At 37.5% G+C, this 17,800-nt stretch overlaps 1 protein-coding gene across 3 annotated transcripts in view; it reads left to right on the forward strand.

Annotated features, from left to right (window-relative positions):
- The window catches only part of LIN7A (lin-7 homolog A, crumbs cell polarity complex component), a 48,479-nt gene that overhangs the window by 12,651 nt on the left and 18,028 nt on the right, over positions 1-17,800 (forward strand). For all 3 annotated transcript variants that reach the window (XM_042793234.1, XM_032999915.2, XM_042793235.1), the window contains exon 2: positions 7,091-7,209. In XM_042793234.1, coding sequence (XP_042649168.1) covers positions 7,091-7,209 — 119 coding nt within the window. The remainder of the gene's footprint in view (positions 1-7,090; positions 7,210-17,800) is intronic.

A 17,800-nucleotide genomic window follows, 5' to 3' on the forward strand; every position in this document is an offset into this window, starting at 1 on the left:
TCATCCCATCTAAAATAGGTCAGATGAATTATAGCCTCAAAGTGTCTGTTTTTCCTCATTGACTGTAACATCAGTTGAGGGTGAGTCGCTGAGCCGTCAATGTCTACATCAAGTGTGGCAGCTTGAAACACCACAAGATGAATCATAAGAGCTCTGTATGGTTTTTCTTTATTATATTTATTTGTTCATTCATAGTAATGTTTAACTACAAGAGTGTAAAGTGACACTGCATTAAATCTATAACTGCTACCCATATCATCTAAACTAGACTATGAAAGCACTGGTAGTATTATTCTTGCTATAATTAATTTGAATAGACCTTACAGATACACACCATGAAGTGTTGAATAACATTGCTGTTTTCTAACAACTTAGCTCATTGTTCCCTGCACACTGAGTCTGACTTACCATGGTGAAGTACACCTTTATGCTTACTGATTAGCATGAAATTTTGGGCAAGACAAACATCAATTTAAATGGGAAAAAAGGCTGTGCTTTTCCTCCATGTTTCTGAACTCTCCAGATTAGATTAAATAAATATATTAATAGAAGAGCTTTTGTATTTCAGGAGAGCACTGTGCTGATAGTAAGGAATCAAAGTGGTGAATGGAAGAATACTGGACAGTCTGGCATTTGACAACCGAGTAAGAATTGCCATGTTGTACAAAGAAGTGACTGACAGCAGAGCTCTAGTAATACAGAAAATTTTGAAAAGATACACACTGAAAATTTTCCACAGCTCGCGCTTTAACCATGAAGTCACATAAACAGTTTGACACAATATACTAGGGCTACTGCCTATGAACTATGAGTGAGCTTTGCTAATCACCACAGAATTTTGATTGCCCAACCATTGATTACCTGCTGTCATTTGATAGTGTTTGCGAAGATTGATAAATATAATAAAGCATCCCATGTAGGCTTTGGGAATTGTGATAAAAAGTTGACAGAATAACATTTAGAATTCTGGAATATATTCTCCTGGTCTTAAAAGAAATAGCTAAATGTGAATGAAAGTATTAGCAGAATTAAAAACAACTGACAGTGATAAGGACCTGTTATGTCATGCAAATTCTTCACCTTCAGACTGATTAAAGGTCTTCAAGCACAACAGAACAGTGCTTGAAAACTGCCAGGATTATTACTCTGTAATGTCATGGTGAAGCTAGTGAATATTTTAGAGACTTACTGAGTATCCTTGCTGTCAATTTGTAGTGATGTTCCACTTCTTTGAGATACCGAAGGATGGTGTTTATGCAGCACAGTTACTTGTCCTAGTAACCGGCATACTAATGCAGTGAAGGTCTCCAGAAATAACAGGAATGAGGCATGGAAAAAACTCAAGATGATAGGAAACCTGTTCTCTAATATCTTGTTAATAAATAAGTGATCACTGTATTTTGGCTTTTGGAACAACCGAACTAGAGCAGTTATCAGTGCAAAGAAATACCCTGTTTCTGGGTAATTGCTATTTGAACCCAAACTAGTATTACACAGCATTGTAACTACTGTTTAACTGCCTAATAGTCTCTTAAATCAGAGGATAATACACTTATTTTAAGGACTGCAGACCAACTCACTCGTAGACTAGCAACAAGAGAGGAAGGTTAGACACTGGTCGATATAAAACAGTTTTCACATTTTATTGTATAAAACATGCACGTACGTTCTTCTTCGAGAGTCACTCTGGTATTAAATGGAACACATTTAGCATGCTAAAATAATTTGCTGCATTTTTTCCTAATAATTTTCAACCTATTTGACTAAACTGAAACAAACATAAACCCTGAACAAAATCTACTTTAAAGAAACCCCAGACTGGACAACTTTCATAGAATGCTGGAGCCTGGTCTATCCGATTTTAAGAGTAATGTGAAAGAGCACCAAGTTCAGACCAGCCAGAATTCTTTCTGTGGATTCATAATTTGCTTTAGAGTTGTAAAAGCTGAATTGCAAAGTATTGGAAATAGTGTTTACTTTTCAAAACATCCAGCAAATTAAACAAGTCAGTCTACATTGTGCATTGCTAGCTATTTGAACAAAAATCAGCAAGTGGAAACTATATAACAGAAAAAAGTGATAACAAAGCCAGATGACCTTTTTTTTCAACTGCACTGTGCTATATGGCTATGTATACATGATTCAACATTTAGTATAGCATAGGAATGTTCCACTTGTGTCACATTATGGTATCTTGCTAGTTCTAGGTTCCAGTGATTCCTCTCTTTCTTAGCATTTGTCTAGTAACCTCCTGCTTGTGTCCTACTAGCAATGCAAGTGAAATTTCATTCAAATGAAAATACAGAAAGAACACTTGAAATGAGATTTTTTCTGAGAGTCATTCTTTTCTTTTGATGGCTGCACTTGACAAAATGCATTCCACCCACCCACAGCCCCTGCTTTCTCTGTGTTTCACTGATAATGTGACCCACCACACTGAAACAGTATTATTTACTGAAAGGCTGTAGGCAAGCATGATGATAAGACAAAAAGGAAAGTGAACATTAAACAGAATGGGAGAGAAAGGAATTGTTCATATGTATGAGGAAACCGGAAAAAAATGGCAAAAAAAAAAAAAAAAGTTGTGGTTAGAGTTGAATATAATAAGGTGGGAAATAAGTGCATATTCCTTTTAAAGTGTATGCATCATAGAATACAGAGGAATAATTCTACCCACATCGTTACTCAAAATTCTCACCAACTTCTGTGGGATATGAATGTGGGAAATTAAGACAGATTTCAATGAAATTGTCATGAGTTTATTGTTAGTATAATGGAGTTCATATTTTGGAAAATGAGAGTAGGCAAAACAATCCTTTTCAGAAGCTGTGTTTGAACAATATCTTTGCTTAAAGCAAGGACAGAAATAAAAAGCAAGGGTATTTTATCTACATAGAATTTAAGTTTTTTTAACATAATTCCAGGATTTTTTTTTTACATGTTTCTATATAATACACACACACACTTTTCATCAGTTTGCACTTTCCACAAGTATGTAAGAAAATTATATTTAAGAACAATTCCTTGATGATAACATTTACAAGCACAGCTAGTTGGGTTTGTAATCAAAGGAGGACTGGGGACAAGAAAATTACCCCCAGCAAAGAAATACCAGTCTTTCTCAAACATATGACAGTATTCCAGTTGGCTTCAACAGGGATGGTTTCTCTGCTGTATGCTCTTTCTTTCAATGTAACTTTGAGATTTTCCTCATTGTCAGTCATATAATTTCTTTGAGCAAGCACTTACTTTAGTTTTAGCTGGAACTTACCTTGAGTGAACCATCAGGAAAAAGCCTATGCATCACTTAACTTCTCATGCATTGAGAAATTTAAGTTTTTAACCTGTTCTAAAGCAACTGTTTGTTCGAGTCTCCCCTTCAGAGTTATTAATGGAAGGAAATACGGCCTATTACATGAGTTCATATTTTATAAACTCATGTATATACATTTTTAGTCTGCTTAAAATCTTCTGGTTTGTACCAACTGTTACATTTAGTTCCTGACAAAGCATCAGCTGGTAACAAGCAGCTTTGGCCCTGAACACACACTTCATTTTCACTCTGTAACTTTATCCCATTAATCTTGTTATTAGTCTATATTCTCTCCATCATGAGCAGTATCCCACAAGTTATTGCCAGATTGAGAAAGCTATGATCCTAATTGTGACAAGAGAAAGAAGACTTCTTGTTGTTAACAGATATAATAAGTGAATGATAAATCAAAGCAAGAACTTGGGCAACAGCATTAATGTATTTTAGCATGTTGGATGAATTTGGAAGTGTGGAAAGTCAGAACGCTCTTGGGATATTCTGCTTTTTGTTTTCTCCCAACCACTTCTTAATCACAAGGTTAGGTGATCTAGTATTGGCAGATGACAACTTAGTGCTCAATTTTGCTTATGAGACTACAGGCTAAACACTCATGACAGACTTTTTAACTGGAATATGAATTTATCATTTGTATTGTAACACTTGTTACTTTAGAAGTGATTAATTATCATCTAGAGGCTGGTCCATGTCCTAGGGAAGTGTTTAGACCTGTACTTAACTCTTTCAGATTGATTAATGTACCTAAAACTATTTATGTTTCCTCTTGGATCAGAACAGATTTTGCAATCAGTACAATTTTTTCATTGAATATCATTTAGTTCAGGACCACAGCAAATGTGGGGTGATTCATAGAATTTTCAGGTGTGGTAATGAAACTTCTAAGCAATTGAAAGACAGCAGCTGATCTTCTACAAGTACAGCTTGTGAGAGGGAAAGACAGTTCAAAACTTACCTGAACTGGCACCGGAAAAGGCCCCAGTCTGATTTAGAATATCTGAATAACTGTCATGTATCACATGAATTTCAGAGGCCTTATCTGATTTATTATGGTAGACTGTTGAAGCTTCTTCAGAATAAATCATCTGATTGCTTTGTGCTATCTGACATACTAGTTTGCACCAACTGGTACTAAGAAGTGGGGAGTGTGAGTTAGCATTTAGCTAACTGCAAGTCTTGGGTGGAAGATACAGACTTTAAAAGAAAAATTTCAAGGTAAATGATTCGATAGTTTTGTTAGAAAATCACCGTGACATTATTACAGAGCACATTAAAAATTGTGTTTGTTGCATCGTGTTTTATATAATGCATTGCCATTCTTTTGCACTCCATTGAAATGGTTCTTGCTAAAGAGTACACTCACCTCTTAAATCTCAAAATCATCCTCTTTGATGTATTAGCTGCCATCGCTCATATTCTTCTTTCTCATTTTTTTTCTTGGTTTCCATGGCCTTATTATTTCCCAGATCTCCTCATAGCTTTCTGATCATCACTTCAGTAAGTGCTTTAGAGGGTACACGTATTTTCTTGGTACACCTCCACATCACCTCTTCCCTTTTTATTTGCAAATTCAGCTTCAGTTGCTGTCTCTGTACACACAGCTCACAAGCCTGCTTCATTAATCCAAACCTCTTTCCCATCACACCAAGTCTCTGTCTATCAGATGATCCCTTTTGAATGATACTGGCTATGTCTCTGTCAGCAAATAGTGTGGAGTAGAGAAACAGGGGCAGATCAGGAAAGAAGAAGAGGTGATGCTGAGGACCTCAGGCCCATGTTGTGTGCATTGTGCAGTTGGACTGGATGCCCACCAGCAGTTGAAGCACTGCTTGGAGCAAAAGCACGGGTGCAGTCTTGGGGTGTGGGGTTAGGGTTAGTTTCATCTGAAAGTTCATGAGCTCCAAGACTGCTCTGCGATGCGAACTACAGCCCGGTAAGTAGAAACATCTTTCTGAAAGAAACACTGCGGCGTGCTTTCTGCCATGCTTCCTCTCATACTTAGAGCTGTCTTTTGGCAGAGGCCTATAAAAAAGCTTGAGAATTGTTTGGATGTTAATCTGCTATGGCACAACCTTCCATGCTGACCAGTTGTCTGCCTCTTTTAATTAAACTGTATGTTTTTTGAGGTTTCATCTTCTCTTTTCATAACATTGATGCAGCTGGATAATAATTATTTTGTTATAAATGCAAATATATGATTATGATTTTAGTCCTATTGCAGCTCATCTACTGTAATCTCTTTTCTATTTCCAGAAAACTTCTCATGCCTTTGTTGTATGAGGCATCTGGTCAGTATAGCTCAGCTACAAGCTCAGGATTGTAAAAACAGTTTCAATTAGCATAATCTCCTAGTCACAAACAGTACAATCTTTGTCATTGGAAAGGAGAATTATATAAGGTTGCTTCTAGCCATTGTAGTCATTTTCAAGTTGTGTGGCTGGGGGAGGGTGTTTATTTCTTTTCCTGTGCAGTTAAAGTGCAGAATTAAAATGCCTCAAATATTGTTTTATCATTTAGTACTATGCATTCATTTAATCACTAGGATACAGACCTATATTTAGTAGAGTGGTGTAACTGGCCAATAGTGACTGATAGCTATGCAAAAGACACTAGAAGATGTGAGAATGACCACACTGTCAAGACAACAGCATTGCCAGGTTCTACTATACCAGCAAATTTACAGGAAAAGCTGCAATGTAGCATTAAATGACAGAGGAGGAAAAAACCGTCTATTTAAACTCTATCATCCTGAAGACTGAACAGGATATGTATCACAGTTCACTCCTGCATGGAAGTCAGTGTGTCCCCTTGCTGGACAATGCTATCCTCCATGAGACTGGCCACTATTTTTTGTGCCCCTGAATCCTCAGCTATAAAGGATTGTTGGGCATCTCATGGCTTGGGTTTTGGGGGTTATTTTGTATGTATCTTAGTAATAACTGTGCAAACTAGAAACCAGCATTAAAGAGGAAAAATATGAGAGTGAGGGTGTGCACACTGTTCAACTGGACCAGATTCACGCTCACCACTCAATATGGCTCCTCACTTAAGCCCTCTGGACTGCTCTTCAGTGACACTTCAGTCTTTCCCTTGACAATACACAGGTGCCTAAGGAGGACTCAGGCCACCAAAAATATTATTCTGTGTATTTCTGTGGGTCGTACAGGTTTTGTGCAGCAGATCAGGTCTTTGGAGATCTAGGCAAGAGCCTTACACATTTACTCCTCTCTAGCAAACTTCCCATTCTTCCCCAGCAGACTTTACTTGTCTCTAGAAGATTTTCTTTATTGGTAGTTGATATTTACTTAGATTTATGAGAAGAAAAGATATTTTTCTTAGGTGTTACCATCCTGAGGTTGCTTACATAAGGACTCAGCTTCATTCTTTCAGACTTTCTGAAAGTAGGCCCCATATTGTTCATGTGCTACTTTCTCTTAATCAGAAAGTAAGAAATATTTCAAGTCTGCTAATATGGATTAGCTACTTTGAACTGGTAGCTTTGTTCAAAAGAATGTTTGCAACTAAGACTGAACTCTGTGTGTGTCTGTTGTAAGTGTACATACACGATTTGTCCATACTTTGGGATTTGGATCTCTGAACAGCAGGGTTGTTGCCTAGCTGAGGGTGGTATAACACAAGATTAATACAATATGTATTGGTAAAGCTGATTTTAAATTTAAAATGACCATCAGTGTGCCCCTTTTAGTCACTTCTTAGTCACAGTTTATACTGATCTGTATTCCTTTTTTTTTTCCCACTTAGATGTTGCAAGAGCAATTGAGTTACTGGAGAAACTGCAAGAATCTGGAGAAGTACCAGTACACAAGCTACAGTCCCTGAAGAAAGTGCTGCAGAGTGAGTTTTGTACAGCTATCAGAGAGGTATGAAATTGAGATTTTTAGTTATTTCTCAGAATAACATCCCTCTTCTGAAAAGTATATTTGCATTTCTTCAGTGCTGGAGAAGCAGGACTACCTTGTGTGAAGGATGATGGATCTGAGATGTGTCTGTAGCTGCCTGCTACCATGCAGAATGCTGAAGTTACCGAAAAGCAGACACTGAACAGTTGCATCAGCAAGGCATCAAGCCTGAGGCAATTAGCCTTGCTAAGGAGAAACGTTGATTAATTAGTACTTTAGTATTCTGCTCATGCTGTTTCAGGGTCTGTGCTAACCTGTACAGCACTGTGCTGGCCTATGGGGACATGCCAAGTTGGGTCAGTGCAAGCTTAAATGCTTCTCCTTTGTGCTCAGATGTGTGATAGGGATGTGCTGATAAAATCAGAATGCTGTAAGAGACAAACCCGGCAAGTGCTGAAGTTAACTGAAGCCGACAGGAATCTTGCCGTTGAAGTCAGTGGTCAGGTCCCAGTGGGACTTGCTCCACAAGTCAGAAATCCTTGTCAGATGGCTAAGAACTGTGATTGTTACCCTGCCAGCTGTGGTCAGGGCCTTCCTAAGCTCTGCCCAACAGTAGATAAATGATTAGTGCTCTCTTCTAGTCAGGCTAGAGAAGAAGCACCCCACTTCCTACATGCATGCAAGCAATATCTTTAAAGCAGTTAAATTACAAATAATTCTGTTGAAAGTTTCTTAGACAGAAACCATGAGTTAATACAACATTGTGTCAGACTTACATACTAAAGTGAGTGCTGTTCTCCTGCCAGACAGAAGCAGCTCTAAATGCCCTAATGGACACTACAGCTTTTCATCAGAAAATCTGTAAGAACTTCTGTTTCAGTTTATCTGTCTACTGCCTGGAACTAATCCTGCCTCACTGAAATCAATGGGGAATCTAATATTCCCTCGATGGTAGCAGAATTGAACTCCTGATAACTAGGCAACAGCAGTGCATTGATTAAGAGGACTGCTGGGTGGCTGGAAGGAAGAAAAAGAGGAGCAGACATCAGTTTAATAAGCAAAATGTAACACACTCTTTGTTTTATGGAATACATTCTTCAATGTGAGAAACAGAGAAAGGCCTCCACTTAATTAAATGGCAGTTTTCAAGGCTTTTTAAAGGGAATAGTGTTCCATGACACTAAATAGCGACACTATGTACCCTGAAAAGCTGATATTCTGACTAGTTCTTTCATTTAACCAACTAAATGCTTCTTTAATTGACCACAGAACGTTGAAAAGTTGTGGGGTTGAGGTTGGTTTGTTTTGTTGTTTTTTTTTTTTTTTTTTTTTCAGATAGCAGAGCCTGGTACTCCAGTTGTTAAAAGCAATGTTCAATCTTTGCAGCATCATCAGTGAAATCTTACCAAATTTATGTTCATCTCTGGAAAACAGCCTCAGCAGAAGCAAACACAAAGCTCGTTGAAACAGATACAGAGCCTAGGAAGTAGGAAAATGGCTTAGACAAATGCACTCTCAGTTCAGTGAACTGAAAGTAGATTTTGACAATATCATCTCAGTGGCACAAAAGGTTTTTATAGAGTGTTGTGTAAAGAAAACCTGCACATGACAGACTATCTAATTACTGTTAGATTCTTACAACCAAATAATAATCACTTTAAGAAGCCTGAAGCTAGTTGTTACACAAGAATTGAGTGATGATGAATGGGCAGTTAGATCAGTTTTACCAACTTCATAAACAAAAACGTTTATTTCTTTATATTATAGATATATAACCTGCCTATCTAATATATCACTATGAGAGAACAAAATTTCTACACTCAAAAAAATTACTAATGCTATTCACCATTATGTATGTAAATTTTTTCTTAAAAAGCAATCTTCAAATATAAAAGGTCCACTAACAATTTTTTTCATTTAGGAAGAGTGGAAGAATTGATATATACACATTGCTAGAGCTGACGGTTGTTTAACACGTGGCTCCTCTTTTCAGTGACTTAAATTAAGCCCTTGGCAACTATTTAGACTGTAACTCTATTTTTTTCCACCAGTTGAAGAGTTGTTGGAAAATGGCAGAAAATAATTTCTTCCATTTAAAAAAAAAAAAAAAAGCTAGTAAGAAAAGCATGAAATATTTTGATCAGGTTACATTGTTAGACCTCTTCAAGCATTGCAGCAAGGGCTTGGGGGATATCTGGGCTGGATCTTGCTGATAATAAGGGATGCTGCTGCATGTCCTTTGTGTACACTGGAGTTTATGAAAGACTGATAGATACTTTATTAAACACCACAGTTTTTTCTGAATGTATTTGAGCTTGAGGTAGCTGAGGCTACACAGAAATCTCACTTCAAATTCTCCTTCCCATTGTTTATCTTCTCTTATCCTGAATGCCAGATGTGAGAGTCTGGCAGCTAGCCTTTAATTCCCCCTATTGGCACCTACATAGACTAGAGGAGAAAAGTTGTTGACCTTAACAAGAGAAGGTATAACAGTCATTTGAAAGTAAGGAGAAAAGTGGGAGTTGTTTGGAACACAAGAGCCTTCCTGGAAAACACAGTGAAGAAGACAAGAAGATGGGATGTGACCAGTAGGTAGGAGTAATCGAAATGGGATGAGGAGCAGTGGCAGGCTTTGTATTAGTATGCAAATTCTGGAAGGGGCTGCTTATTATATGTATGCAGAGATTCAGATCTTCGGTGTGGTGTGTTCAGTGTATAATGCAAGATCTGAGCCTAACTTTCTGTCATCAGAAAATCTAGTAGAAGACATTAAGGCTGACACATGTAGTCCGGTAAACTCCAGTCTAAGAAACTGTGGACACTTAACTATCCAGTTTGATTGTTAAAATATGTCCCAGAGAAACTCAGTACTGGGCTGACTGCAGGCGAAAGGATCAAAAATAAAATATAATCCACACAGTATTGATTGAATGTGACTTGGCCCCTCTACAAGTAGGAATTCTTTAACTACAGACGCAGAGGTCACTTTTATGATCAATTAGCCTTTAAAAGTATAAGAGATTTTATTAGATGACATACATTCCAATGTAATGTATACAAATCTATTAAATGGCTGTAATTAATTGTATTTATGGGAACTTATTTAGTAAATCAACCCGCCAGTTCAAATCCCCACACTAATGTGCCATAGAAATAAAATCTCTCTAAAGTGACTGAGTGAATGAAATTTAAATAGAACTACTTTGGCATTTTTCTAGGATGCTATGTCAGGAAATGGTGATTAATGGTTCTCACTTAGCTAAATATAAGTACCACCAACTGAAACATTCTGTCTGGCAGTAGGCAAGAATATGTATTAGCTCTGAAAATAACAGAAATAAATGAAGTATGTAATGGCCTCAGTATTTCCTTTTCACCTGAAGACCCCTAGACCAGAAAACAAGTTAACCAAAGTCTGGTCACATTAAAATTGAGTTTTGAAAAAAAAAATTAATTGTGTTTTTAAATTACTTGTTTCAAAAGCTCCCTAGCTACATGAAGATTAATCAGCTTTCTGTAGTCTTTTCACCTGGCAAAAGATGCTTGAATCTAGTCCATTATACCATGAAGTCCTTTACCCTTCCATGTGTTTTTCCTGTTTATTCAGAGCTGTTGCTATGTTACAGTCTTCTGATTCCTGAGGGGTTACTGGAACAGATGATGGGCAAGGCTACGAAAGGGAATGCATAGCTGAACTACTGAGAAGGTATATTTGTGTGCAGCATAAAACTAGGCAACCTGAATTGGTAAAGTGACTTTAATTGTTGTAAGTCAGTAAAAAAAAAGTTACAAGAAGTGTAAGATAAGGTGAACTTCTGGTCTGGCAAGAAACCTTGAAGAACCGTAGACACAGAAGACAGAATAAACTGTTGAGCAAAACCCACTGAATCAACAAGAAAATGTGACATGCTTTAGCAGATTATGGGAATTTATTTTACTGTTAACATCTGGTAATCCATACTGAAACACCAGGAGAGTAACAATACAGCTTGATAAACCCGTGCATCTCCTGATGAGTGGAAGTTTTCTTTCAGGTTGATTCTCAATTTTCTATTCCTTTACGTTAAATATGTAAAATTCAAGTGTATCTCGCTTTCCTCCCAGCCTTCTTCTGCTACTTCATTTTCCATTTCAAGGTTAAATCTAATGTTTTTCTGTGTGGATATTATTAAAAGGAAAGTATGACTGGTAAATACATATGGTGAAACATTTATCAATACCAAAAGTAATTAGATCAGGAAGTCTTTATAAAAATGTGGTGTGGCAACCTGACACACAAAAATAACCACTATTTCATTCTGTTATCTTATGACTCCCACCAAAATATCAGGTCATCACAGAAGAACCTTGGACATTTAAAGACCACTAGTGACTTACAGGCAAAAAAATAGCAGTGGCAGAACACTGACCCATTTCTGATGAGGTCTGGATGCCCCCCAGTTACTTTAGAGATATATTTGATTGTGTTCTATAATATTAAAAGCATAGTTCCACTATATGCTAGGTAGGATAGTTCGACAGGCCTAGTCAGTATATTGGAATGATTTCCTTTAATGAATAATTTCCATTTTCGTGCCTTAGCAATCTGAACTCCTGGAATCCTGGTGCTGCTGATATGCAATGTGTTATTATCTGGTCATTTCCTCAAGCTACCTACCTGCGCTTTTCGTTATTAACCCTGATATATGTCTTTGCAAATATTAGGGAACCAGAAGAAGGCTTCTGGGTGGTGAAAGCTGAGTCTGGTGATACTGTGCTCATTACCTTACTGTGCTGTAGTGTGTGACAGCAGGAGGCTGGCTGGAACCCTGAGCTATTCACTACAGATAGCTCAGTATGGTGGTGTACTCCAGTTTAAAGGGATGTACTAAATATAACGATATGAGTTGGACTCAAGCAAAACTTCTCATTAATTCTTTTATTAAAATTATTCGTGTAGAATTTTAATGTAGGAGTCATTTAAAGTCCTGTTTTCATTGTGTTTCAAGAATCTGAAGATTTGTTTGTTCAGTCTGCAATACAATGCTGTTCCTCCACCTTCCAGACCTAGCCTCTGAAAGCAGAGTTCCATTGTTTTCTGCCTGATGAATCCCATTCCCTGTAAAAATAGAGGATCACCAGGCCAAACTGTCTTGGTTGGCACTGAGGGCAGCCCCAGAGTTCAAATCCTGCCGTGCATTACTCTGTCTTATCACTGGGAGCTGAATATTTATTACAGGAGGAGAAATACAATTCTAGTCAGTCTCTCATCTCCACAGGGCAAGCCCAGCTTTTAAAGCTTTAAATTATAAGATGCAACTTCAGGAAATAAACAAACAAAAAATATATATTTATATCTGTATTGAGAAGACTTACTTCTATAATTCACAGCACAGGACTGTGATTAAGGCTCAGTAGGGAGCCTGACATCTAAAGACTTCTACTGTCATATTTATCCATGCAAACAGAAGTGTTGGTCAGGATTAAGCAAAAGTGGTATGTTGGACTTACTAATAAGGCAATTAGTAAACAAAAGGGTAATAGGACAACTCACATGAATAATGTGTGAGATGTATCAGCTTAGATTTGTGACTCAGGTCATAAAAGCAGTATGGTTATATTAGCATGGTGGCCCACTAGACTGGCTGGGAAGCAAAAGTTCTCCTTAGGCTAATCTGCTACCTTGATATACCTTGCTCTGGTATTCCAGGTATCTTAATCACAGTTACTGCACCATTAATTTAGCAGTAGCACTCATGCAGTAGCAAATACGGAACTGTGCAAATTGACCAAATTAATTCATATTTTCACATGCTTATGCATGGATTGATTTGTACCTTTTCATTAAAATTTGCATTCCTGGATGCTAATTATAAAGTATCAGCATTTTATCTTTTTTTTAGATACTGGGGTAGATTATGTCAGATGAAGCAGTGCAGTTTACCTGAATTCTGGGACTGTGTAGCATTTGCAGCTGTACCTTTCCATCCCTTTTCCATTACCATTGTCCCAGAAATGAAAAGCCACATAAAATAATGATAAAAATTTCCACTGAGTACCTCCATCACTGTTTGAAAAAGGCATTACTTAGCTTCATTCAAAGATGACAGTACAGCAAAGTAGTAATGTTTTCATGTTTTACAGAGTTTTGCTTTCCCTCTCCTAGTTACAAGTACTGTATCTATAATGATGAGTTGAGAGAAGGATTTGTAATGCACGTAAATTAGGGCAGAAAAAAAATCAAATTCCGGAAGATGGGCTTTTGTCTTGCCACCATGCTGTATTAGGCATTGAGAAAGTTCAGCAGAAAAGCTTAGGTTAGCAGTAAACACAGAAAATATTTTTTTATATAAAATTACCCTACTGTGTTAAAATATATGCTATTTTTTAGGGTGAATGTAACCAGAAATTATGCAAATTTTGAAAAAGAATGAAGTTTCATTTACCACTTTACCATAAGTGATTAAAGCATTACTTTGTTGCTTGCAAGCCCTGGATGGCATGAATGAGAACTTTTGGAACGATTACCTTGTCACTCAGCAGATGGCCTTCATTAATGGCAATTATATGAATTTACCAAGCTGCCCAAGCATTATCTGAGAGACGGCATTATTAAGTCTCTGTGCAATTACGAAGTCCCTACGACTTCCATGACTCCGCTGCAGGATATTTAAAACAGCTGCTGTTGTCACTTTTTTTTAGCTGCCTAGAGCTAAACACATTGATTTCACAGATGTAGTACCCCAGAATCTGGGGCCAGACAGTATCACTGGTCTTTAAGTGCTTTCTCCCATTGGTTTTGATTAAAGATCAATTTTCAGAGTTGACTGATGGCTGTATATCTATGCACATTTGTGCTCTGCTTGCGTAGTTGTGTCTTTCACAAACAATAAATATTTTAGTACTGCAAGAGTCGTGCAATGTATAAAATCAAAGCAATGATATATCTCATTCATGTTACAGTTTATCTGGATAGCTGTATTGTATTTATGAAACCTGAATGGTGCTCGGGTGATGTTCTTAGTTCTGCACATGGCTACAGTTGCGTGTGCTGCAGAAGGTGACTCCAGTGGAACATTGGTTGTGCATGTCAGCATCTTTTTTGTTTTCCTCACATTATCATTTTAGTTTATTGTTCCAGTATCATATTTGATTACATAAAACTCTTAAGAATAAACAGAATAGCCTCTGCTGCGGTTCATCTCAAGCCTGCTTCTTCCTGCTGAGAGAAAGCAGCATCAGGGTGAACTACTGAGGAATATTTATACTGACAGGTTGTTGGAAGCCACTGCACCACTGTTTCTGCCTTGATGGAGCCTCAGTACCCCCCTGCTTCCGCTTAACTGATGTCAGTGATGGGACTCCTGAGAAATGCTGCTCATTCTCCATTTTTTAATTGTGCCTTCAGAAAATAAAAAATTGTAGAACTGTTTTAAAACTCCATTTTAGGTGCATTTTTTTGTTGGTATTTAAAACAAGAAATGTCAGCGGTTTCCTCCCTTCTCCCTGCCTTCTCAGCTCAGTAGGAACACTTGAGATGCATGATGGGCTCAGGTTATGTCATGTTTCATCCAGGTGCTGATTTTGTCAAGGTTTTGCCAAATCCGTTGAAGTTTGGAATGTGGGTATTACATACAGCAGTCCCAACAGCATATATAAACTTACAGATAAAGTGGAGGAAATTGGTGTTTATTAATGCTTGGCATATTTTTTCACTCAGAAGTAACTGGCAGTGAAGTCTAAGAGAGAGAGTTTTAAATTATAAGCTATGAATTCCAAGTGGTCTTACGGGAATTAACTATTCACACATGTTGCTATTTCTTTTGATCCCAGTATACTGCAGTAGAAGCAGCAAAAACGATACTTAGGACAGCATTTTGCTAAGGGTTAGTGATTGCAAAGCATCCAGTTTCTGAGACACCTATAACACTGTCTTCAAAGATACCAACTCATAGTTGCTATTAACTTAGAGCAGAGTGTAGAACAGTGTGTAAGGGACATGAAATGAAATGACCCAATCATATTTTTAATGTTCCTCATATGGGTAATGTTTATTCACAAAGTCTATTTTTCATTATTCTTAAGAAGGTGCCAAGCAACTTCCTATTGACTTTACAGTGTCAGAGTGATGTTTCCAGACAGAATCAACATTGGAGGGAAGAAGCGGGGGCACAAAGAGGTCTTGTGTGTCCTAACAGCAACACCAGGAATTTCAACTGACTCATCCAATATGTACAGAGGATGTGACAGCATGCATTTCCTGGTACATCTGCTGTGTTCTTCTGCTCGCGCAGAAGGGAGGAAAGAGATTCTGGCCCCAGCCTGTAACCCCTGTTGGGTTGTTTCTTGGACAGGCGCAGCCTCATATGGCAAGAACTAAGGGACCAAGACTTGGTTCAGCTTTCTGACAGCAACATACATACTGTCAGAGCAGAGTGAGCACCCTCTTTTTCCACAGAAAAAAATGAAAAAATGCCAGAACAAGTAAAATTTTGGCATTTTAACTGGACCTTCCATAAAGTATTCTAGCCTAAATTAAAATATTATACCTTTACAGTAATTATACTTCATTTATTTTTAACAATGTTTCAGGCCTGTGCTGTTTTTTTCCTACTGCCTAAGGACAGCTTAATAATGTATCAAGATTTGGATTGTTTTTTTCATTTTGGTAAAACTAACCTAGTTTCCTTCATAACCCCTGTCCCCAAAGAAGGAAACTTCTAAATGAAATATCCTCTATGAAAATATAAAAGCCAAAACTCATAATATTTCTTCCACATGTTGTGAAATTAAAACTGTCGTCTCAGGTTGTTAAACAAGACTGAATTTGATTTACAGGTTTGAGATTTTTAATGGATTAACATCCCTATTGCATGTGGCAACATCCATGCAGTGTTACTTCATGGAAAAGGATTGTTATGATAATTGTGAAAATGATACAGATGTTTGGTTTTGAAAATAGACACCAATATTTTTCCCGATGCAAACATGTAACTGCTCACAGGCTAATGAAAGCTTATCACGTAAAACTATTCAGAATGCCAGCAACCTTGAATGACCACATTCTGTCAGACATAAACAGATCATTAATACAGACTAGTTGTCACAAAGCAGCTTTTTCTACGAGTTGTCCAAATTCAGTAGCTGCAGGAAATAACTTACGTAATACAGGCCTTTTGGTACTTGCAGTAAGCCCTATAATATATCAGATGCCTTCCCCTCAAAGGTACTTTTCAAACATTTCATCCTCACCGTGCTCACAGGCATGCATTGATTTGTCCTTTTGACACCGACAAAAGAAGACCTTTTGTCAGCTTGTTCTCAGAGACAGAATGAAGATCATGTACAGTATATGCTACACATGAGTGTGAGGCTGCCTAATTCTGCTTCTGTCCAGATTAATCAAACCCATAACAAAATGGGCCTTTGTGATTCCTTTGCTCAAACAGTCTAATTTAAGAAGAATATCATAACCTTGAAGTTGCAGACTGTGTAGGTGGCATCCACGATGTTTGTCCACAGCCAGTGGTCTTCTGCAGTTGTCAACGTCCTCCCCAAGGACTGAGATTTAGAAAGACAGGCTTGTCAAGTTCTCTTCAGTCATCCAGAATAGTCCCTCCCCATTTTTTCAATTAACTACCAAAGATAAAAGTAGCTATTAACAATCAAAAAACAATATTAACAATTTTTTTTGAGTCAACTTCATAGATAGAAAAGTAAATCAATCTGCTTTCAACTTCTCTGTGGAACTGCTATCTACTGGACTATGGTGTGTGATGGTGTTTAGTACAGTATCTTAGCTACAGGGTGTAGCTGTGGTGGAGAAAATATGCTTTTATGATGTATCCATGCTTTCCTGAGCATGCTTATCACATGACATAATTTAAAAAAGCAGAACAGTGGCACAAAACCAGAAATTCTACTTGATATTCAAGAGTTGTGAAAGTAAAGATAAACACACCATCATTAGAGGTTGTCCATTTTCATTGAGCTGTCACAGGTTTATGACTGAATATAAATGCTCTACTACATTGGTTTTGAGCTTGAGTAAGGTTACAGAGGTAAAAAGTGACTGAAAACAAAGGGAGGTCTGGTAAGCTGTATACCTCCACAGTACTTACATACACTTTAGGTTGCGTTTGACTTGTTTTTCTTCTTTTATGTGCTCGTCTGTTCAGGATCATCTTAAATGGACAGTTGGATGGGTTTGCAGGTTTTTTTGTAGAAAAGTAAATGCTATTTGAAATCTCAACATACTATCGTAAAGGCCATACATATCCAAAGTGATACAAAGACTTACAAATACTTCCAGTGGAGAGGATGGAAAGATTACCAAAAGAGATGAAAAAGACCCAATTACATACAGCAGTTGTAACTTGAAATTGGACAAATTTACCTTGTAAAATATCCATTTTTAATGGAAATGCTGTTAACCAGTTGACCAATTTCCTAAACAAGCTGGAGGCTTGAAATTCACAGACCTTTCTAAAGACCCTGTAGTTCAAGCAAAAATATTGATTGGTGCAGAAATTACCAGATGAGATTCCATGGTTTATGGTGTACAGGAGGCTAGGGGTGACCAGAGTCCCTCCTGATCTTTGCAGCATTTAAAACATCCTTGCCCACTGATGTG

The sequence above is a fragment of the Tyto alba genome, unplaced genomic scaffold (genome assembly GCF_018691265.1).
Source record: "Tyto alba isolate M040663 unplaced genomic scaffold, T.alba_DEE_v4.0 Super-Scaffold_2, whole genome shotgun sequence".
Lineage (NCBI taxonomy): Eukaryota > Metazoa > Chordata > Aves > Strigiformes > Tytonidae > Tyto > Tyto alba.